At 37.2% G+C, this 24699-nt stretch overlaps 1 protein-coding gene across 1 annotated transcript in view; it reads right to left on the reverse strand.

The window, feature by feature from the left end:
• Positions 1 to 24043, reverse strand: part of SLC16A7 (solute carrier family 16 member 7) — a 60613-nt gene extending 36570 nt beyond the window's left edge. Inside the window, exon 1 of the mRNA XM_065887209.1 lies at positions 23827 to 24043. Coding sequence (XP_065743281.1) covers positions 23827 to 24043 — 217 coding nt within the window. The remainder of the gene's footprint in view (positions 1 to 23826) is intronic.
• Positions 24044 to 24699: the final 656 nt, after the last annotated feature.

Genomic DNA, 24699 nt, shown 5'->3' on the forward strand with positions numbered 1-24699 from the left:
TGTCTGGGTTGGGTGTGCGTCACATGATCTCTGTGTAAAGAGCCAGGAACTACATGCTAACCACAGTAGAGATGAATAGGTCAGGCTCAGAGTTTAGGTGCCTTGCGTGAGGGTCACATGGCTAACCAATAGTAAAGACTAGAAAGTAGTCTTTTTATTTTAAGTCTAAAGTGCTTAGATAGCCAATGAACTCAAGGATTGGAAAAAGTAGAGATAAAAGTTAATGAGACATAGCTGGGACTCTTATCCTGCTGCCAAAGACTTCAAAGCACCGAGCTCGGGGCTACGAGGCTTGCTTTCCTACAACTACTCCTGTGATCTTATGCCAGTCATTTAACCTTTTAAACTTCAGTTCTGTAACCTAGAAAATGATGATCATATCCTTCCCCAAACTCAAAAGTTGTTCAAAATTCAAATGAGGTAATGCATATTAAAGAATGTTAGAAATTTTAAAATGCTACACAAATATAAAATATCACTGCTTTTTGTCACTCAATTTAAGGTTTTCTGAAAAAGTCCTAATGGTAGCTTCTTCTTTGACTCAGTTTTGAACATATGTAAGAATAAAATATCTAAACATGTTTGAGCTTGAATGTTTTGCATTTAACTTGTAGTATGCATTATTAACTATTTATTCTATAGAAGGAATTAGATCGGCCCCTCCATCACACCAAACAAAACAAAACAAAACAAGAAAAGACACTTGGCTTAAAGATATTTAGAACCTGTCCAGCAGAAATTTAATCAACTTATTTGTTTTAGATTACACTTTCATGATTATTTATTTTGTAGAGTGATAGATTTTCCTCCCCTTTTGTTTATGATCTATAAAGAAAGCTCTCTATGGGTCTTGGGCTCTATATAGGAAGGCTGGATGGATAAACACTGCTGTAGACAGCATAGGTGGTGAAGAGACTTCAGAGTTTGAAAGTTCCTTAGCTCTTTTAAGAGTCATATTTCAGTGGAATAGAAAAGTACTAAACCGTTCCATTCTGAGAAGCATGTAGTTCAAGAGAGAGTTGCTGAGCATAAATATGCCACCTGGAATCTGAATACATCTCTTAATAAATTAGGAAAAGAAAAAGTAAAATATATGGACTTGTTCCAGATACTCAGGCAAAATGTTGTCTGAAATATGGCCATCAACCTAGTGCTCCTTAGCTAAGTCATTCTCTGTGTTTTTTGGTGACTTCCTTGGTTTACTTAAAAATACTGCTTTTTGCTTCACTAATATTTTACTCAGTTGCAACTACATAACAGTGAGTCTAATATATGCTAACTTAATTCTCACACTTAAAATGTATTTATATACTAGCATAGGAAATAGAGAAAAATTTTGGAAACTCCAGCAGTTTATCATTTTAGGAGCTGTGTTTCATGGTTATTTTTAATTTTAGAGAGCCCAGGGTTTTAGAGCAGATTTAAGAAGATTTATGTGGATGGAACTAAAAGATTGAGTTCTTTTTGGTAGATGGTGCTCACAGAGATGTACCTAAGTAAGTGTTGCAGGATTTTTTCCTTTTGTATTAGTATCCCAAAGAACACTGACTACAGTAAGGAAATGTGGTAGCAATAAGTGATGTGGACACCTGCAGGGTAAGCCTTCGATCATTCCTGGTAGATGTGGAGCTAACGGTTGAGAACCTCTCTCCTGAAAATTAATCTAGATTCCCACAAGTAGTTGGGTCACAACTGACCTCTGTGTAGACACTGCAGTTTTTTTACAAATGTGAAAGCTTGAAGGCCACCAACTACAACAAAAGTAGATTCTCAATAATTCTCAATAATTTTAAAGAATGAATCTCTTTCCAGATCTACTTTTAACTTTTCTCACAGAAGCAGACAACTGGATAGCGCTACCTAGGTATCAAAGCCAGCTACGGTGTCAGCAAGCCTTATCGTGCTATTTGAAAGCTGTGTTTAGCTTCTCCTGAACTATCATTCTGTTTTCAGATGCCTACTTTGATCCGGCTGAGTTTAAGTGACGAATAACAACTTGGTCTAAGTGAAAAATTAATGAAACAAATCTTTTTACAAGGTGAGGATTCATCCCTTTGTTACATGACCACTTTAAAAACCATAAAGGCATCTGATTAATAAAACCTTCTAACTATAAAACTCTTCAACTTCACTAGGATGAAAAAAAAAAGCTGGGCTTCCTGTAGAGAAAGGTGAGTCATAAAAGCATTAGTTTTCACAGATAATTAAAGAATTAAGGCTATAAAATTATAACCAAATGAAAGGAATGAAAATGTTGAATTAATAATGATATGGGAATTAGAAAGTGACATTTAATAAAAAGAAACAAAAGAGACACAGAGAGAGTGAAGACACCATTTTTCCAGACAATAATTTTTCTTTTTTTGTCACAGAAGACTTACACAAAGAAGTCAGAAAGAGACGATGGGAAAAGGGAAGGAAATACTCACTTGACCTGCCTGGTAATCAACTATTATTATCGGTAATAATACCAATAGATACCCTCACCTCCTATGGGTTTTCTAGAATTGTGTAGCTTTTAATATTAAAATCAAAATTAAGAAAAAATGACTTTAAGGGGAAAATTGGATAATTATGAACTTAATTATCCAAACCACGCACGGGCATGATTAATGAGAATGCGTTAAGTATCCACTGATGATACATATGGGGGCATGACTTTCACCCAACTTAATGGCACCACTAACAATCTGAAGTGGAAAAGTACTTCACAATTTTCAATTTACAAAAATGAATTATAAGGTAAAAGTTTAGACAAACTGGAAAAACAATCTCAGACAAATATCTAGGTAGGGCATGTACCTATTTGATATTTCCTTATTTCAGAAGTTGGTAAATTTTCAGAATTTCCAGGTTTCTACTTTCTTGTGTAATAGAAAAAGAAAAGTACACCGCAATATATAGAAGTGTGGGTCCCTTCAGGGGAAAATATGGCTGAATATCACCCCACAGGTCTCACAGCATGGCTGTCATAATCTAGAACATTGTTTGAGGATAGGTTCTGAGTCTTATAAACTCAAATTTTATTTTTGTCAGTAATCTAAGAGCATATTCATCACCTCTGGGCAAACTCATTTTGACTATTTGCCATGCTAGTTCAAGACACCATCATGTATTGGCAGACTGTTAAATGCTGCCAGCCATTAACACAGCCATCAGGGATATACACTGTGTGTAGCGAAGAGGAGAATACGCAGCTGATGCCTCCATGTCACAAAACAAATATTTAGGAACAGAGAACTAGAATTGAGTGAGTGCCTGCACTCTTCTATCTGGTCCTAGTCCAATTTGCATCGAATCCTTGTTCATTCTAATCACCTTAGAAGTGCTCTTTCATAGCCCTGCCATTCTATCAAATCTATCACCTGATACTCTATTTTCTACCTTTCTCCTGTGCACTGTGGAGTTCCCATTTTTTGTCTGTTTGTTGTTTTGGCTTTTTCGAGTGTCATGGCTGTTCCATTATAAAACTACTTCCCTTGCTGCCCTTTCAATTTCAAAACGTTTTATCTCCCACGGAAGTACTCAGGGCCAGGAGGCTGCATATATGTTCTCCCTGTTTTCTATCAACCTCTAAACTTCCTATCCAGCTTTTATAAATCTGTGCTTCTTTGAAGCTATTTCCATCCAGTTGTGGCAACTTCTCCAACCTCCTTTTTGCTGTTGTCTGTTGTCACCTGGGTCTCACCCACTCACTTTCATGGCTGGCTCCTGGCAAAGAGTCTATCTCTACCTCACTGCCGATCATCTTTCTTAGGAACATCAATATACGTGTAGCTTTGTAGTTTCTTGACCTTTTTATTTCCCCTGACCTTTCGACTTTCTCTTCTTTTGTCGAATTCTACCTCAATGATGCACTGAATGGTCATAAGTTGGAATTTGTCATCAACCAATACGGCACTACCTTCCCCCCACAATTCAAGTGTAAACATCCCCCTCCCCAGCTTGAACCTTTCATTTCACTTGCTCTTACTCTCACTATTAACAATTTCTCAGTCTCATCAAGGTTTCCAATCCGTAGATGCTATTGCTTCCCCCTCCAACCTCCAACATTTATCAAGTTCTCCTACACTTCTTTCCCTTGTAGATTTTAAATTGGATGGTTAATGCTTATAACAACTCCCTCAAAAGCATCCTTGACTCATTTACTCCTTCCTCCATAATGTTTATCTGGAAAATACCTAACTCAGCATGAACTCAGGCAGGTTCCCGGCAGGTTCCCCTTCCCACACTTAACTAAAGACCTGAAAATTGGTATAGAAAAATCATAGTCTTGACTGGTGCCTTTAAATTTCATGATCTCAAACTGCAAATGGAATCTCAACAGTGTCCCAGTGCTGCTATATACTTTTCTAATAATCCAGCTTTTCCACCCTCTGGGATTTCACACACCACTCCCTCTGTCCTCAAAGCACCTGTCCTCCCTCTTCGAGCACCCACCTCTCCACAGTCAGCCTATGGAGACCGGAGAAGTCATCACAGGGATTAACTCACCTTTCCATGTCTAAACACCAGACTCTACCTAAACATGCACTCGTATTTCTTCTCAATACAACATTTATATCCACCTCATATTTTCAACAATCTTGCTAACAGAAGTGTAATACTCAGTATCAGTTGGCTAAAGTCCCTTCACCATTGGACAGTGTTTGGATAGATACTGACAAGTTTTGCCTCATGACCACTCCTTTTGAGTATCATTCTTACTTAGATGAATAAAAGGATTTAGAATGATTACTACTACAGCCTAGAGGTTCTTTCTTATTATTTAAGGTGACTTTGCATATCTCTATTCTGATCCATTTATGCATTGGTCATAAAATATAAATCTCTGGACAATCTTATTTCCAAATATTGTATCATACAAAGTTCCCAATTGTTTTTTTTTTTTCCAGAAATGTAAGTAATGATTACTGAGTGGTGAGTTTGGGGAGGAGTTGGATTGAGGGTACTAGGTCTTAGGATAAATGGAGCAGAGCACAACCTGTACCATCGCAGCCAGCTAGGCTGAGAGCCTGAAGATGGAGGATCCAAGGCTAGAAGTCAGGTTTCCTGGTGCCCAGTTCAGTATCCTTTTAATTTTCAATATTATTTACTAACTTGCTCACTATTAACAGAGTCATTAAAATCTAGTGGATCAGAAGTTGGCCAATAAGATTTTAGACCATATAATTTGATATCAAGCTACTAAAAAGGCAGTGAGATTAGTGAGAAGAAACATAATTTCTGAAATCAGTATCTTTCTCCTCTTCCTTTTTTTCTCTACCTTTTCTTTCCTTTCTATCTTTTAAACTGGAACATCTACTTAAAAGACATATACTTACATTTGGTAGTATGGTGGGAGGGAGATGCAAGATGGAGGAAATATGGGGATATATGTATATGTATAGCTGATTCACTTTGTTATAAAGCAGAAACTAATACACCATTGTAAAGCAATTATACTCCAATAAAGGTGTTAAAAAAAAAGCCATATACTTAGTATGTCTATCAATATATACCTAAAAACTTTAAATATTCTGTTTTCAAAACAGTTAAAAATATTGATTAAAAAACACAGTTTGACCAATTGAAAATAGCTATTCTTTATACTCCAAAGACCTTTCCCAAAGGAGTTTCAAGTTGCTTTTTTTTTTTCACATCTTTATTGGAGTATAATTGCTTTACAATGGTGTGTTAGTTTTTGCTTTATAACAAAGTGAATCAGCTATACATATACGTATATCCCCATATCTCTTCCCTCTTGCGTCTCCCTCTCTCAAGTTGCTTTTAGTTTAGACATGAATGCTGCTGGAATTCAGGGTACCATTCTGGTAATCCATAGGTACAAGGCAACCCAAATTAGCCACATGTACTCATGCCTCACTATAACTGAGATAACTTTAAACATAGGGGAAAGATTAGATTGAGGTGAAAAATGCTTCTGAACTCTACCCTCTAACTAATGGTTTTGATCTCTTTCTCATAATCCAAACTCTACTGGGATGGTTTAGTCCACATTCCTTCTGTGGTCTGTTGAGACCATGCTAAACACAATGTGGCAATTTGAGTGACCTCTCTAAAAAGAAAGATGTTATGTTTTGAACAGTGCCAAGTAAACTGTCAACACTCAAAAAATAAAGTACAATAATAAGAACATGTAGGAAGCAGTTCAGGGAGAAACAAGTGAAATGTCTAAAAGGATGAGGGACTGATTTATGAGGGCTGATTAAGAGAACAAAAAATGAATAGGTTGATCAAACAATACTAAGGAAGGTGACAGAATAACGGCTCATATTTTTTGAAAGAAAGGCTTAAACATATTGAAAACTAAAAGCATTTATTATTTACCAAGTAGGATAATAATAATAATCACTATATAGCTGACATTTCTTTAGCATAATTTTCAAAATATATCTGACATATCTCAGAGCAGAAATTATTTTAAATCCATAGACATTTTTTTTTTGGTGGTGAAAATAATTTGACCGAGGGAAGTTATTTCTTGTGGAAGAAAGTTATTACACTTTTTTTTCATAGGAAAGGTGGAGATTGACCTCACAAGGAGAAGTAATCCTTAAAGAATGAAACATGGCATCACAAAAGCCTGGAAGTCAGAAGCAGATGTCCTCAGCCTACCACTGCCTCTGTCTGGATGGCTTTGGAAAACTCATAAATTTCTTAGTCTGTTTTCTTATCTGTAAAGTAAAGCAGCAGGAGAGTGAAGAAAACCTTCCTTCACTTTGTAAAGGTTTACGAATTTGTGTAATTATGATTCAAAGTGTGAAATGTTTCTTGGAATAATATTGAATTATATGGAGTTGGAAGTGGATTTTAGCTATTTAATATTTAGAGTTTAATGATAAACTATACAATAACATGACATTAACATAAACTCAACAACAACATTCTATCTATTTAGTTATGAATATGATCAAAGAATTATTCCCTGTATCTCTGTGATTAAATATGGATGTGTTCTTGAGAAAAAGCATTTATTCAACAATATTTTTGGAGATATACTATTATCCTTTGGCCCTGGAATTTCAATAGCTATCATTTTTTAGGCAATTTGTTACATAGTAGGAAGTATACTACACTTTCCATAATTTAATTTACTAGTATTTTCATAAACTAAAAATGTTCTATTATCATCTTTATTTCACAGGTAAAAAATTTATAAAGGACTTTCTGTCATTGTTTTACTCAAATGCAGAAATTCCACCTACATCTCAACTTTAAAGAAATTATTCCTAAAAGGCAAAAAGACCCTCCACCATCTCTTTAAATGGACTTTTAATAAAAATATTCTAATGACAATATTAACTGCTTATAATGATCCATATAATTAAATTACAGTCACATTTATGCCTTAAATTCCAACCCCATTTTATTCATTTTTATTTAGTTTTGCAACTCGACAATCATCTCAGATATAAGCACCCAACTAGTTCCAGCAAGTCTACTATAAATTCTATCCTATAAAACACAACATATATTTGCCTGGGAAGTAATACATCAGATTAGCAAGTTTCAATTATAATTCTCTTTTAATTGTTTATCATTGTTATAGAAGCCTGAAGACTAACCTCAGGAAAGAACTGAAATGTGGTTTTTAAGCACATTGTCAATATTAATGTTGTTATGCTTATTTAATAATAGTATTTTCTTCTTTCCTGATAGATGTATGTGCCTGAAAACTGATATTGAACTATGACAATAAGCATAGCCTTCAGGGGAGACACCTGATATGTTCTTTGGCTGGTGTGAAAGGGGAAACAGCACCCTGCCTTACCAGGTTAACAGTACTCTTCCACTGTCACCTAATCCTCAGCGCTAGAATGAGATGGACACAAAAGCTGTATTGAGGATGTAAGAGAAGTTGCTCTGCACTTCCACGGCCTTTCAGGTGTTTCTGCTCTAAAATTTTCTTGGAAGATGTATACAAACTCTTATGAAGCTGATGAGATATCTATAATATTAAAGTCATATAGATGGATATTCTATGACATAGACATTATTTATACATATATTCTTTATCGCCACAATTAAAATGTTGTCAGTTTTTGTAACCTGCATGCCTGTTTAGGAATGAAAAAGAAGGATTTGTAAAATATTCACTAACTATAAGGCAGAAATCCCTTTTGATGTACATAAAGAGAAAGGCAATGGACATTTTTAAAAAAGCAATGCGAACAGGGGAACAACAGTTGAAAACAACTATTATTTTAGAACTTCGTAATAGAAAGTCGTTGAAGGATTTGCAGAATTTATGAGTATCTTCTGCTTACACTGTGACCTCATAATAGCACACAAAGCCATACTATGCAATGCCTCGCACTCAAAAATCTCATGTTTCCACATTTTATGTTACAGAAGGAATTAATTTTGAATATGGTCTCTGTTACCATTATACTAAAATACCGATTCTTTCTAAACATTTCAAATCCTCTCTATCCTCCAGGAAGTCTCACTATTCCCCTTTATACCAACTATTCCTTTGACCATTAAGGTTGCCTTTTATGTTTTTTCTCTGTTCTCACAGCAGTTCATATTTCTGTCTTTAGAAGTATCCCACAGATTTAATAATTTTTACTTCTCTTTTGTCCTAACTGGATGAAACTCCTTGTCAGGGACCATGTCTTTTTCATTTTGGGACATCAATAGATAGCATAATTCCTGGCACACAGAAGAGCTCAATACATGTTTATTAAATGAAAGAAAAAAACATGAATGAAGAAATTTGGGTTCTGAGAATGTAAGTGACCCTGAATATCACATCATTATTGAGTACCGTAGCCAGGAAGAGAACCCAGTTTTTCATGGCTTATTTTATGATTTTTACAATAATTTTGACAGTGATCCATTTGTTCATTCCTTCAAAATATTAAGCACCTACTACGTTCTAGGGCATATCTACCCACTGGGGATATAACAGTGAACAAAAGAGGGAAAATAATCCCTGCTCTCATGAGGATATTCCAGTGGGGTGTGTGTGTATGTGAAAGTTTATCTTTTAAACATGCACTGTCCAACAGGATAGCCATTAGCCAACTGAGGCTTTTTAAATTTAAATTAATTAAAATACAATAAAAATTCAGTTCCTTTCTCAAACTAACTTCATATCAAGTGTTCAGAAGCCACATGTGGCTAATAGATAACATACATTGGACAATCAGATTTAAAGGACATTTGTATCATCACAGAAAGCTTTCTAATAAAAAAACTAATTGTGACAAGTGCCACAGAGGGGAAAAATAATGCAAGGACAGAGGACAGATCTGTGTGGATGTGATGTTGAAATTTTAGATAGGATAGCTCTAGATGGCCTCTCTGGGAAGGTGAATTTTGAGTAAAGACCTGAAAGAAGTGGAGGCATGGGGGTAGCCATACTATAAATGATATTCATCAGGGGAATGCAATTCCAGGTAAAGGGAAGAACAGGTACAAATCCCGGAGGTGAAAGCATGTCCCCATGGAGCTGGCATATCTTAGGAACAGCAGGTGGATCAGTGTAGCTGAGCAGAGTGAGCAAAAGGGAGAATGATGAGGTCAGGCAAGTAACGAAGGAGAGGTGATATTCAGAGTGAGATTGGAAGCTTTGGAAGCTTAGGGTAGGTCTACAGAGAGGAGGGACAAGATCGGACTTAGGTTCCAACAGAATTTCACTGGCAGCTATATTCAGAAACAGGGACACCAAATCATAGGCTACAATAATAATCTGGACCACAAATAACCATGCCTTGGACCAGGTAATGGCAGCAGAGGCAGTGAGAGGTGATCAAATGTTGGATTTGTTTAGAAGGTAGAACCAAAAGGTGAGCTAAGTGGGATTAAGAAAAAGAAAAAAACAAACAGAAATCAAGGATGGCTCCAATCTTTTTAGCCTCATCAACAGGTTTGGGGAAGAATTTCAGGAGATCAATTTTAGATAGCTTAAGTGAGAATGCCTATGAGGCTTTTGAGTGGAACTGTTGAAGAGATGCTTCATACATAGGTCTATAGGTCAGGAGAGACTGGGACTGGAGACATAAATTTGGGAGATTTGGGGGGCATCAATTTATAAATAATAGCACAAGTCATGAGAAAGTGTGAGTCACCTACACATCAAGTACATGTGGAAAAAGAAAAGATACAGGAGCTGACCTTTCCATGTTGAGAGTTTAAGGAAATACATACAAGAAATAAATACCGAGATGCCATTTGTGGCTCATGACATCAAAAGAAAAAACAGAAGTGTGGTCTTTTACAAGTAAAATTAAGAAATTTTAATAAAAGAGAACAATAACTACTATATCAAATGCTGCTGAAAGGTCCAGTATAATGAGGACTGAGAAATGACCACTAAACTGATAACATGGAAGCCACGATTGATCTCGAAAACAGCAATTTCAGATGAGTGGTGGGGCCAAGAATCTGATTAGAATGGAGGCAAAGAGATGGGGAAGAGAGAAACTAGAGATACTAAATACAGCAACATTTTAAAGAAGTTTTGCTTAAAGAGAAGGAAATAAATAGAGCGTGGTTGACAGAAAATGTGGGTCTAGAGAATGTTTCTCATTTGTCTTGTTTCATTTCTTTCCCAAGTTGGAAGATCAAATATCATGTTTATATGCTATGGGAGTGATCCTCTTGGAAAGACACTATTGTTAATGAAGGCGGGAGAAGAAAGAATTTCATCTGTAGTGATGAACAGGTGAGAGATAAAAGGTGAAGCACATGAGTAAAGGGGTTGGCCTTGGGATGCAGACAGTACAGGTGAGAAGGTAAAGTATACAGGCTCAGATGTACACAGGTGGGAAAATGTGGTGTAAAGCACATGACAGTTCTTCTGATGACTTCAACTTTCCGAATGAAGTAAGAATCAAAGTTATCACTTGGGATAAAGAATGAAGGAGGAGGGCTTCCCTGGTGGCACGGCAGTGAGAGGCCCGCGTACCGCAAAAAAAAAAAAGAAAAAAAAAGAAGGAGGAGGGGGAAGGGATAAATTAGGAGTTTGGGATTAACATATACACATTACAATATATAAAATAGATAACCAACAAGGAGCTGCTGTATAGCACTGGGAACTATACTGAATATTTTGTACTAACCTATAAGGGAAAAGAATCTGAAAAAATAGACATATATGTATGTATAACTGAACTGCTTTGCTGTACACCTGAAACTAACATGACATTGTAAATCAACTATACTTCAATAAGAAAGTTTAAAGGAAAAGAATAAAGGAGGAGATGATAGTGGACTTGAAGAATGAGAAGTCAGTGAGAAATAGTCATCTCATGGAATGGGAGAGAGGCTGGGTTAGAGCAACAGAAAATAGAGTATGGTTACCAGGCAGGTTAAGGGCCTTCTTGAGATTACCGATCATCAATTAAGAGACAAGTACATCCTGCAGCATGTTTTTCCTCAGTTACATTGAGCTGTGAAGATGCAGGCACTGAGCAGGAGAAGAGGCAGCTGGTTTCATCAAGGCATGCAGGAAAATGGGTAGGTAGGTAAACAAGTTGAGAATATATGCAAAGAAGTGATAATCATTGAATCTGCTATCTAGCTAAGTAAGGAGGGTGAAGATGGCATAAGGGGAGCACTGATAAGTGTGGCAGTATCAACACATAGATGGATAGTACCAGTGGGCTGAAGGATTACTAGAGTTGGGGTACTAGAGGAAATGGGCTGAGAGATAGAACCTACTGTTGGAGAGTAAAACATGAGAAAATTGAGATTATGAAGCGTTTAAAAGTTACTGGTAATGACAAGTTTAAGGGTGTGAACATCAGGGTTAGGTTCTCACTGGAGAGGGACTGAATGATGATGGCGATTATGATGATATAACTACTACTTCCAGCACTATCTTTTTTATTACAACAAAGTGTCCAGGTTGGAATCCATAACGTCCTCCCATTTTGTAGAGAAAGTACTAAAGCTTTGAGGGATAGATAACACACTTCAGGAGATATTAGAAACAGGACATTCCTAGGCCTATCTGAGTCCAAAGTTATACTTTTCTATGTTTTCTTAGTGACATAGGAAGTTCATACTACCATGACTGGTCCTTTTCAATAATAGAACGATATATTTCTATTGGCATGAGAACTAATTATGCCTTCACAAGTCTGACCATATTCTATTGCAAGAAAACATAGGCCAAATTCATGAACGTATGTTACAAGAAAAAAAAAAAGTGATGTAATTAGAAATTTTAGTCAACTATAAATATACAAATAACAAGTAAGAAAATTCCAAACTAGGACAAATCTACTCTCCTTCCAATTTTGTATTCTTTTGACAGTGATGCCATAAAGGATTTGATGGAATATATAGCTGATGCACGTTACCCCAACCTGGAGAGCAGGAAAGAAAAGGATAAGGTTCTCATATCACTAAAACTGAAAAGTGAACAGAAAAATGAGCATGAAAGTCAGAGAGACCAAGGTATGAGTCCCGTTTTCTTGAAAGATTAACATGCTATCTTATTCCCAGTAAATTCACAATTCAACAACCCCAATATGGGTGAATTGATAAGGAATATATGTTAAAGACCTTTGTTTTCATTTATATCTAGATCTACCATTCATGCATTCATCTAAAGTTTGATTCTGTTAAAATTTTGGTCTAATTTATTTTTTTATTGGGATCATAAATTCTATTGGCTTAACATTGTCATATTACAAAATTTCCCTTTTTCAGGCTGTCTTGGGCCCTACATTTCCTTCTCTCACCCAGCAATTCCAATATTGTGGAATTTAGTTACAGCTATTCACATAATTCGTACCCTTCAGGACTTCATATTGTTTTATTATCTCCCTTTTTAGGCTTGGTATTTCTACCCTATAAAGACAAAATCTGATTTGTCTTTCTTGATAGAAGAGGTATTCTCTATTTCAAAAACAAATACAGGCTCACAAATATGTGTTTCTGATCCTTTTAGCTTCTCTGTTTTGAATTTTCTCTGGCCGCATTATGTTACCAAGTATGGTGCTCACTTTGTGTGTCTAGTGAGTTAAAATCTGTTCAGACAATATGCAGCCATTCACAGCAAATGATGGCACACAACAACTTCTCTGCAATTGGGATGGACTTGGCACCTCACGTATCCCACATGTCCCTTGTTGTCTGTTTGTCCCAGACAACAAGGGACAAAGAAATTGAGAAACTTTAAAAAGTTTCTCAATCTCTAGATCCATGTCCACTCTGGAAGATGACAGAAATCTGCAACATTGAGAAAGAACTCTGTTTCAAAAACAGTTTCTTTAGCCCAGAAGTCAGATTAGCAACTGTTATTTCTGCCACATGGATTTCACAACTGTCATTTCCACAGCACATACCATTGCATCTTCCCACTAATGTCATAACAGCTTACAACCAATGAGATAAAATCTCAAATACTTCTACCTTACTCTGATTTTTTTTTCTCCTAATTAATAGAACTAAAAGGTTGCTCTAAATGTTTTCGGTCTCTACATGATTCTTCTTCATCAACATAAGTCATGGACCTGAACATTGTGTCACCTGGTAGACGTCTGGAAAAATTAAAAGAAACTCCAAATCACTAACACACACGTAATGTTTCTCCTCTCATTATCTGGATTTCACTCATGTTCTTATTCACAGATCCTTTTCGCTCATCATCTGAAGAGAACAGATGAATCCAAAGTAGATCAAAGTTCTATTTCTTGGGTTTATTCCTATTCAGCTTTCCGGAAATGCACACTCATTGCTGGGGTGCTGAGAAAATACATAGGTTGCTTCCATTTAGTCCTTCAGATGAATCTTTAATCCAATCACTGATTGCATGGGAGGTGAGGCCAAAGAAGAATGGCATGAATCAAAAACACGCTGCGACCGTCAAACATTCCTAGGGAGCGCAGAGCACATCCTAAGGAGAACAGTGTACGGCTAGAGAGCACTGCTTCCAAAATCTATCAAACCTCCCACAGAAGCTGCCCAAAGCTTTCCACTTGATGCCCCCCTAGTGACTAGAAAGATTCTAAGTGTAATTATTATGACTTTAATAGCTTGAGAAATTTATATTCCTCTAGTAAGAACTTCAGTAAAACTGAGGGTGATAATCAATATTTATCAGTGTAATCATGAACATTCATGTAAATGAGCCTTGTGGCTGTGCAGGCTTATTGCATTCTTAAAAACAGCAGATACAACAATTATAATACAAATGCTGGGGACTCCAAATCTTTTCATACAGCACAAGAAACAGTAACTCTGTCACAGAAAGTCTAACGGTACGGTCAATCCTCATTATCGTTGGGTTCCATATTTTTGAACCTGCGTACTCACTAAAATGTATTTGTAACCCCCAAATCAATGCTTGCAGTGTTTTCGCTGTCATCCACAGAGATGTGCAGACTGGGGACAAACTGGAACCAGCAGCTACACATGTTCCCAGCTGAGGTCAAAGAAGGTGACACTCTGCCATCTTTTTCCAGCTCTCATACTATAAACAAGTGTCTCCCTATTTAGTGCCACATTTTCCACACTTTTGTACTTTTTATTAGTGATCTTGATGTTTGAAATGGCCTTCAAGCATAGTGCTGAAGTGCTGGCTAGTGTTCTTAAGCACAAGAAGACTGTGATGTGCCTTACAGAGAAAATATATGTTATATATTTTTCTTTCAGGCATGAGTTATAATACTGTTTGTCATGAGTTCCATGTTAATGAATCAATGATACATATTAAATAAGGTGTCTTTAAACAGAAACGCGCATAAAACAAAGTTATGTATTGATCGATTGATGAAACTGTGACCAGTGGATCATAGGAACCTAACCCTGTATTTCTCTTAGGAGCGGGAGCTCAGTAATCAATACTTCAGTGTCCATGTCAATTTCATAGAACATAACTAACTAACTGGCATAATGAGAATCAACTGTATCTTAGCACTTTCGGATTATGAATATGTTCTTAAAATAGAACAAAAGCAGGGAGAGTACTCAGAGTTGTGATCTTGGTATCCTAGATGCCCATCTTCTGATCTCTTCTGTCTGTATGGACACAAAATATGTTGCCCAGGATCATTTCAGTGGACTTTTAGGCCATCAACCACACCTCTCTCCATCTTGCCCTCATGTATTAATCACATTCACCTCCTTTGCTACTAGAACTCTCTATAACTCTTCCCCTTTAGGGATTTCATTTATAATATTTCTTCTGCTTTGAATTCTTCCCTTCCTTTGATTAGTGCTGTATCCTCACTCTCAAGTTCAGCTCAAGAAACACTTCCTGATCACAGCTTTGAGATGTTTCCTTTTTATATAGTTTCATGGCAACTACTATGTTTCTTTACTCATGTGTATCGTAACTGTTATTAGAGAAAGGTGAAAATATCTATTTCATATTCTGTAAGCATATCTGGTGTCTGATGGCTTGGTGTGGCTTTCCAGTGCCAAGCCACTACTTTGCACATGGTAGATGCTCAATGTACATCTGTAAGATAAATGAATGAATGAAATTATAAGGTTTAGTCCCCAATTATGACACTGGATTACCTACATATCCCCACCTCTGTTGATCACAAACAAATACTGTGCATAATTGGTATTTCTGCCACAGTTGGGGATCTCATCTTAGGGTCAGATCCATGAATCACACATCTGCATATGTAATTCTAGCTGGCTGAGCAAATTCTTGCTCAAGGACAGCCATCTAGATTAATTGTTCAAAAATCTCTCTGGAATAGATCAATTACTCTGCCAAAGTCACTATTTTTGTAAGAAATAAAGAAAAAAGTATTCAAAGGGTATTTCCAATTTTCTAACATAATTTGTCAAACTTAAGTCACTCACAGCACATGAAAATATGAAATTTAATTCTCATAATGTCCTTTTAAAATAGTTAATTGAAAAAAAACTGTTGCATATTCCCAATCCTAATATATATATTGTTTGAGGGGGCAGAGAACGGCTCCTTCTTTTGAAAGAAACATTCATAGAAATAGTTTGCAAATTAACCAATATAGTTCAGGAAAGTATTTCATGCTAGACCTCACTAGGACCTTTTAGAAATTTAATCCACATATATCTATCATAGATCTTTTCTAGTTAGTTAAAGAAGAGAGCATTCAACAGGACATGAAAAGTAACTCACAGAATATAAGGGAGGATAAAAAAAAAAAAAGCTTGGATGCTGCCATGACAAAATACAATGACTGGGTGGCTTAAACAACAGGAATTTATTTCTCACAGTTCTGGAGACTGGAAGCCCAAAGTCAAGGTACCAGCCAACTTGATTCCTGATGAGAGCTCTCCTCCTGGCTTGCGGACCAATTGCCTTCTTGCTGTGTCCTCAAATGGCCTTTCTTTGGTGTGTGGGCATGGAGAGAAAGAGATCTATCTCTTCCTCTTCTTATAAGGCCACCAATCCTTCTGGAGTAGGACCTTACACTTATGACCTCATTTAACCTTAATTACCTCCTAAAAGCCCTATCTTCAAACAGTGATTTTGAGGGTTAGGATTTCAACTACGGATTTGCGGAGAAGACACAATCCAGCACAGCCTAAATCACACTATAAAATGGATTGCTCCAGAGGAGGTATACCAGCTGCTGCCACCAATGACCACAGACCCTACCGCCTATCCCACAAATCCCACTGACTCTCAACACTGACACTATTTTTGTGCTGCTTTTGGATCATGGACTATCTGCAACCATCTCCTCTGAATGTGTTCTCTGGGGCATCTGTTTCTTCACATCAGTGGTTTCTGAATCAAACCTGGCCTTGCTACACTGGGTTAATGGGTCCTGGGTACTCTAGGTGAAAGGAATTCTATGAAAGTGAATTTCTGGCTTTTTACCTGGGGATGCAGGAAATCACGAAGTTGGGAATCCCCTATTTACAGGAAGGATTTTCAGAGATCTATGATGGCCCCAAAGAATGATCTACGTCCGTTTCACCACCTGAGTAGCAGGAGGCATAGGGGAGATGCCACAGCAAATATGAGTGAAGTCCATAGTATTCTTTTAGAACTGATTATTGACCTATTTATTTCTTGCTTCACCCTCTGTTTCCAAACCTTATCGGCACAGGTTGCTCGAGTCAGATTTACTATCTTGCGTGAACCTAATCTGCAGTTTCATTCTATAATGGTTAATATCAAGATCAACACAGGAACACAGGAACAACTACCACGAATCAAATACTAAAAATTCCTAATCATGGAACTCAGTACTTTCTATACATTATAATCGTTTATTCATGACAACCACCCTGACCAGTGGATACCATATGTACGTATACAAACATTTCTTTCGTTTGCAATTTTACAGATGGGGAAACTGAGGATCCAGGGTCAAATGCGTGGCCCAAACAACAAAGTGGCCAAGTCCACATTTCATATCTGTTATCTTGGAGCTCATTATTTTAATGGCAATGTTCTTCTGCCTCTCTGTTCTGCTATTAAGCCATTAATAAACCCTCCGGAGATCCCAGGACTTTGCAGATCGAAGCTCCACTCAAGGGGCCAACTCTTTTTTTTTTTTTTTTTGCGGTACGCAGGCCTCTCACTGTTGTGGCCTCTCCCATTGCGGAGCACAGGCTCCGGACGCGCAGGCTCAGCGGCCACGTCTCACGGGCCCAGCCGCTCCGTGGCATGTGGGATCTTCCCGGACCGGGGCACGAACCCGTGTCCCCTGCATCGGCAGGTGGACTCTCAACCACTGCGCCACCAGGGAAGCCCTATTACTCTATTTTTAAAAGGGTAGTGAGCAGTTATTGTTTTGTCTCTTCAAAAGCCTTCCTTCCTCTGGGAAGAGTGTCATCCTTCCTTTAGGGAACTGCTCCTTTCCTACACCAAATACAGAGTTCCACTCAGCCTGCCAATGTTAGCTCCTCATTCATCCACTGCTTGCAGGGGCAGATGAAAGGAGGCCAGACCCTAGCAGTCTTCCCTAGAATTTGTCTAAGTATACTTTAGGGAAGAGAGGCAATCTCTCTCATGTCAAATTTGAGACTGAAATATGAGATGGAGGAGCCGGTAATCATCTTCCTTGTGTCAGGGGGAGGATACCGAAGCAAATAGACAAGGCTACCCCACCAGAAGCAGCAGAGGGGAGAGAACAATGTGATGGACAGATGGAAATCACCTGTGCTAGTCGACCTGGAAGACTCTGGTACCCAAGTCCCTCCTCTGACCTGTATGCAGGAATGTTTTCTCTTTAGACCTTAGGGGGTTTGAATAAGGGTTCTGTCATTTGCAACCAAAACACATCTGCATAAAATATGTAATGAGAAAATAGTGTATTTTAGAGAAATTTTAAGCCAAAAATCAGGAAAGATATTCTTATTCTTGCCAGGCCACAAATTAGTAAGTAGGTTCTTTTCGTAAGTCCATAAGTAAAATGTTCACTGTCTAAAGCACACATATCCAAAGGGATTTCAGTAAAGTTTCTTAAATTTTCTCTGTTGAGAATAACCTTTAGTAATAATTCAATAGTATGTGGACTGGACTAGCAGCCTTCTGTAGCGAAAGTATTTCCTTGAATAGTCTCAAAGGCCTAAGCATACTTGGGGTCTGCCCTTGATTCCTGCCTCCTCCATCCCTGCCTTGAGAGGGACAAAGAAAGTTCCATGGGCATTATTTGATCCCAATTTCTGTGCCTTGAAGTGCCTGCCTCTCACTTGTATTCCCATGAAAAATGGCAATGGGATTTCCACTTACGACTCCTTTTTCATTTGAGATACTGAAGGCTTCCTCTTCTCTAACAGAGATCTGAAAAAGTAGCATATGTACAAACCTTCTCATGACATAATATAAGCTCAATGACTAAGGACATCCCATAGTCTGTTCTAGTCCTTACTTAAAATTTACATAACTTATACTGTGGTTACACAACAATCTAAGCCTTCATGTTTGTACTGATCAGTATAATCCAGGTTTTATTCCACATAAGAAAACTGCAGAAGCTTAATAAAAAGTTCTTTCTTACTCATTCAAAGTATAAAGTGGACCAAGGATCTTCCCATTGTAGCCACATCATATGGAATAAGGTTGTGGGGAAAAAGGAAAAGGAAGATCCATGCCAGCTGGAGCTGCCTTGTCCAGGTGTCCAGGGATGACAAACATCCTTCCACTCACATTTCATCGGTCAGAACTAGTCACTTGGGGACTTCGCTGGTGGTCCAGTGGTAAGGAATCCACCTTCCAGTGCAGGGGACGCGGGTTCTATCCCTGGTCAGGGAACTAAGATCCTACCTGCCATGGAGCAACTAAGCCCATGTGCCTCAACTAGACAGCCCGCGTGCCACAAATTACAGAGCCCATGGAAACATTACAGAGCTCTGGAAACTGTGCACCACAACTACAGAGCCCACGCTCCACAACTAGAGAGAAAACCTGCAGGCCAGAACTAGAGAGAAGCCTGTGTGCCATAATGAAGAGCCCTTCCGCCGCAACGAAAGACCCCACATGCCACAGTGAAGATCCTGCATGCTGCAACTAAGACCCAATGCAGCCAAAAATAAAATAAAATTTAAAAATAAATAAATAAATAAAAGGGAAGCTGGGAAATATTCAAGAGCACATGGAAATTTGGTGAGCAAAATGGTTTCTGCCACACTGGACCATATTTCCTAGGAAAACCTTAGCAATATCTACATTCGTGGATGAAAAAATAACCCACCATGGTGTAGGTATAAGAAGAACACAGCCTGCTTGCACAGGGCTGTCCAAGTGTACCTGGTACTTTGGGTACTCTGGGTTTTGTAAAGCTAAGCTGAAAGTCCTAGGTATCTTAATTGCAAGGTTAGAATGAACTTCTTTTCTACCTTAATTGCTGCTAAGATACAGCACCATATGACTTATTTTCATAGTCTCCTTCATTCTGCAAACGTATTTAGAGCACAGAGCAAAATAATATATATAAATAATATTTAGACTTTAAAAAGAATAGAAAAGTACACATTATATACTATGGCCACCAACCTCCTGTGCCTAAAACCTTTTGCTGTTGGCCTCCAGTCAAATAAGCTCAGTGGTCTGATCCTTGGTCCCTTGGGTATAGTAGTCCATCATAAAACCATCACCCTTCCTTTAGCACAATTGGCAGGTACTGCTCACATAACACAGAAGAGTAAGTTGCCATGGAGATAAAGCCAACTCTCCACTTTAGAGTGGCTGATTCTTCCAAGTCATAACAGATATCACCAGAAAAATAACATGAGGTACTCACAGAGACTGGCAGCACCAAATCTGTGTTCTGTCATTGAGCAGCTAACCATGTTCACATTATCTTTTGGTATAGTAACAAAGACACACATTGCACTAAAAGATAATCCAACATAATCACTGTTTACAAAATAAATCCTTATATCTGTCTAAACAATGTGGAAACTTTAAATCGTAATATGTTTTCTACCTCTAATTAGTGCTTTATTAATGGGGTGACCACTCTCCTTGACCTATTTGCTGAAATTCGTTAGAGCTCCAGGAGACCATACGGATGGCCAGATGGGGTACTGTAATTTAATGCCATTATTCTAAGGATGAAGTAAAGGGTAAACATAATTTGCATTCTTTTCCATCCTTCCTGCGTGCCTTTTATTAGTTTCATTTTTAATTCAGACATAAGAAGGGAAGATAATACCTTGCTACCAAGGCCCAAATGCCAACTAATTATTACAAGAGACTCCAGCCCTGACATCACAGGCCAAGCCTCTGAACATACTCTGTCTTACCCAGTGACCCCACCATGGTGATTAATAGGTTGAGTGCTAAGCCCTAATGAGTGTCAGATCTTAGATGTTCTCTAGGCTAATGTAATTAGCACTATTTTGAACACAATATTTCAGTTACTTGGTAGAGAGACTCATTATACTTCATAGTAAACTATATGCCTTTTTGCTTTACATCTTTGAATTTATTTCATAATCATCAGCCTAAAAGGCCTCTATAAGTAGAGATTTTTCAAATATTAGAGAAAAATTTAAATACAATATTTTTAAATCAAATATTGATTTGCTCTTACAACAGTTCAGAGATACTCGTTGAAATGTAAGTTTCTGGACTCTACCAACAGAAATTCGGATAAAAAAGGGTTTGGGATAAGACCCAGAACTATGCATTTTTAATAACAGACCGATGATTCAGAAGCAGAAAATCTGTGGACCATACTTGGAAAAGCACTGCCACTTTAGTAACAGGACCAAGGTCTGTGTCTTAGATTAATTGAGCCCATCAGACTTTTTGTTTTAAATAGTTACTATGTTTCTGAAAAAAATTATCTGCACCCACATAAGGGGAATTGATTTCATAATGAGATTACAGTTTTAAATGTACCAATATTTCTTGTTAGAAAAATTAAAAATTAATTATCAAAGTAAGACATGGATGTTATTTCCAACAAACCATGTAAGTGTATGAGTTCTCCATGCAACAGTGGACATGGCAGGTAGTAACAGTTCTATCCAGCAGGCAATGGACCTGGAATTACTTTTCTACTTTTTTTTTTTTTTTTTTGCGGTACGCGGGCCTCTCACTGTTGTGGCCCCTCCCATTGCGGAGCACAGGTTCCGGACGCGCAGGCTCAGCGGCCATGGCTCACGGGCCCAGCCGCTCCGCGGTATGTGGGACCTTCCCAGACCGGGGCACGAACCCGTGTCCCCTGCATCGGCAGGCAGACTCTCAACCACTGCGCCACCAGGGAAGCCCTACTTTTCTACTTTTAAGGGAAAGACCAAAGGGTAGGTGAATTTCTGATGACTCTTCTCCGTAGCAGAGATGATGTACAAAATGTCTCAGGTCTAATGAGTAAGGACTCTAAGCACTTTTTCCAACTACTGACTCAGAACTCACTTAGATATTATCATCTTCAATCACTACGTACTAAGTATTGTCATGTGTCTAGCATTGCTTTCTTAAAACAACTAGATACAAAATCCCCGTGGATCTTTAATTTACACCTATTTTATTCATGTATTACCCTAAACATTTTAAGGCAGTTTTTTCTAAATTGCTATTTTACCAAACTAAAGTTTTCTTGATGAACTTCAAAAGACTTCTCTTTTGTGTTTTTTAACATTTATATTGTATGTATTAAAAATGGGAAAATCAGAGCACAAATAAAATAAAAAGTTATTTAATGATAAATATATATTTACTTACTTATAATTTGGCATTGAGATTTATTGGTTTGAGAAAAGTAATTACGTTGTTATTCATTCTAAGCCTCCTTTTAGAGCCAGCTTGGGAGTGGAAGAATGTCATATGACCAGTGTACAGTATCTGCTGTTTCTACAGTCATCAGAGATAACACAGGTACAACCTTTAAAGCAACTGTCTAGTGGGAATCTCAGAAAGTGTTTTAAAAGCAAAGGTTTTCACTGACATATCCAAATAGCACTTTAAAGTTACCTTTTGGTACTGGAACAGAAATGCATCAATTTAACTTAACCAAAAAGGTAATGGAGACATACAGTGGATTAATGTAAAATCACTGACATACAGAAAGTAGAAAATACCCACTAACACACACACACACACACACACACACACACACACACACACACAGGATTATTTGGGGATCAAATTTTTACCTTGGTAGTACAATAAAAAGATAATACCCTAAAGAATAATTATTATGTCACTAAACAATTGACCTTGGTGGGGCAGTACCTAAATCAGGTTTGTGGAAGGCCTTGCACAGACCTGGCTCTGCCACTTACTTTATGGAGGTAAGAGAAAGGCAAAAGAGCAGAGTGATTACACGTGTGGGGTCTCAATTTCTATCTGCCACTAATGAGCTGCTTGACCTGGGAAAAGTACTTTATCTTTCTATCTCCTTGGCTATATAATGGAAAGAAGTAATTCTTATTTCACAGAATGTTAAAAGAATCAGGTCATATGACACATAGCAAGCATTTAGAGAGGCCTTAACTGAAACTAAATATGAACACGTGTTGGTTATTACTCCTAACGGTATATCCCCATCACTATGAACCATATTATCCTCACCTGTAAAGTAAGACATTGAAAGACGATTTGTATAATTTCTTTAAGTGCTTATATTCTGAGTGTCTATCTGTATCTTAAAGTCAAATATCCAGCTGAAAATGAAAACCCTAAAAATCTAAAATGAAAACCCTAAAATCTAAATATTTTAAGTAATGACTAAAAGAAAACTGTAGACAGTCTTGTCTGCTGTTAGGATTGATTTCAAGCAGATAGGTGACATAGCAATGAACTAATAATTCCAATAATTTTCCAATAATTTTTAACAGAAGTAATATGGTACTTATTTATTCGTTATTCCTTATGAATCATACCCTCATTTGAACATGGAATGTAACAAGATAATCGTCAGGCAGCCATTTAAATTAAAAAATGTCATATTTAGTAAGTACTACAGAGATAAGGAATTATTTTATTCACACGTACTTGAATGGATCCAGAATGTACATGATAACACTCTATTTTGCAACTTAAAGTGAATTACTTTCTAGGCTTATAGATTGTCAGCAACTTGAGTTTCATTCAGAAAAAAGCAACTGTAGCAGTATTAGGAAATGATACTACCATTATAGTATAGACTCTATTCCAAATTAAATGGATAGGTACCACCCCTGAAAATTCCATAATTTAGTAAATCTTATTTTGTGCAAAGACATCCTCATTCAAATAAACATTCTAGTAAGACTCAGAATAAAGTGAATAGTTTAAGATGTTGAATTACTAAAATCACTAAAACTTCAGTCCTAATTATACTTCTGGTTGGTTTTAAGTGAGGATAATATGAAAACAGGGTTTTAATGTACCAAAGCACTACATGTAAAATACTGTGGCATGGAGCAATTGCTTTCTTAAACCAGAATTGTATTTAGTCCAAAGAACCTTACCTCCTGCGTACATAACAGCTAGCATAGTGGATGATATCCATGCTATTTCACTGTAGGTAGTGTTGAATATTAGCTGAATTTCTTTGAAGAAAACTGTGACAGCTTTGGGAAATGCATATGAAAATCCAATGGAGATAAAAGCTGCTCCAACCACTACCCAGCCCCATCCTCCATCAGGAGGTGGATGCAACGGTGGGGAGCCTGCTGGGGGTGGCATTTCCACTCCTCTATTTGGAATTCAAGTAACCTGCATTAAAAAAATGAAATAACAGTTTAAGCCATATTTCCATTTTCATAAATCACTCTTGGTAGTTATTAAAATAATATTATTATAATATTTTTATTCTGTTAACTACAACTATGTAATTTTTTCATAAATATTTTTTAATACTCTGGTACTCAGAAAGTTATCAGAAAATTAACCAAAAAATTGGAGTGAGGTATGTAACTTTGTTATGGGTTAAAAATTGAAAGCATTTTGTTTATGGAAACAACAATTACTCAAAGAGAAGTTAAGAATTCAGATTTTACTAAAGTACCAACCAAAAAACAAAAGGTATCTCAGTCTGATTTCTAAGATAAATGAAGCTATCATCACTTAGAATAATTTCTTAATCCAAAACATTTAAGATTTTCTATACAAAGGTTAAAAAGACCTTACATTACATCTGATGAATTTCACAGAATTAAACAGTAAGCATATTTTAGAATTTTTCCACTTAAAAAAAATTATTTATTTATTTATTTTTGGCTGCATCGGGTCTTTGTTGCTGTGTGCGGGCTTTCTCTAGTTGTGGTGGGTGGGGGACTACTCTTCGTTGCGGTGCGCAGGCTTCTCATTGTGGTGGCTTCTCCTGTTGTGGAGCGTGGGCT

This window comes from Phocoena phocoena, chromosome 11, assembly GCF_963924675.1.
Source record: "Phocoena phocoena chromosome 11, mPhoPho1.1, whole genome shotgun sequence".
Lineage (NCBI taxonomy): Eukaryota > Metazoa > Chordata > Mammalia > Artiodactyla > Phocoenidae > Phocoena > Phocoena phocoena.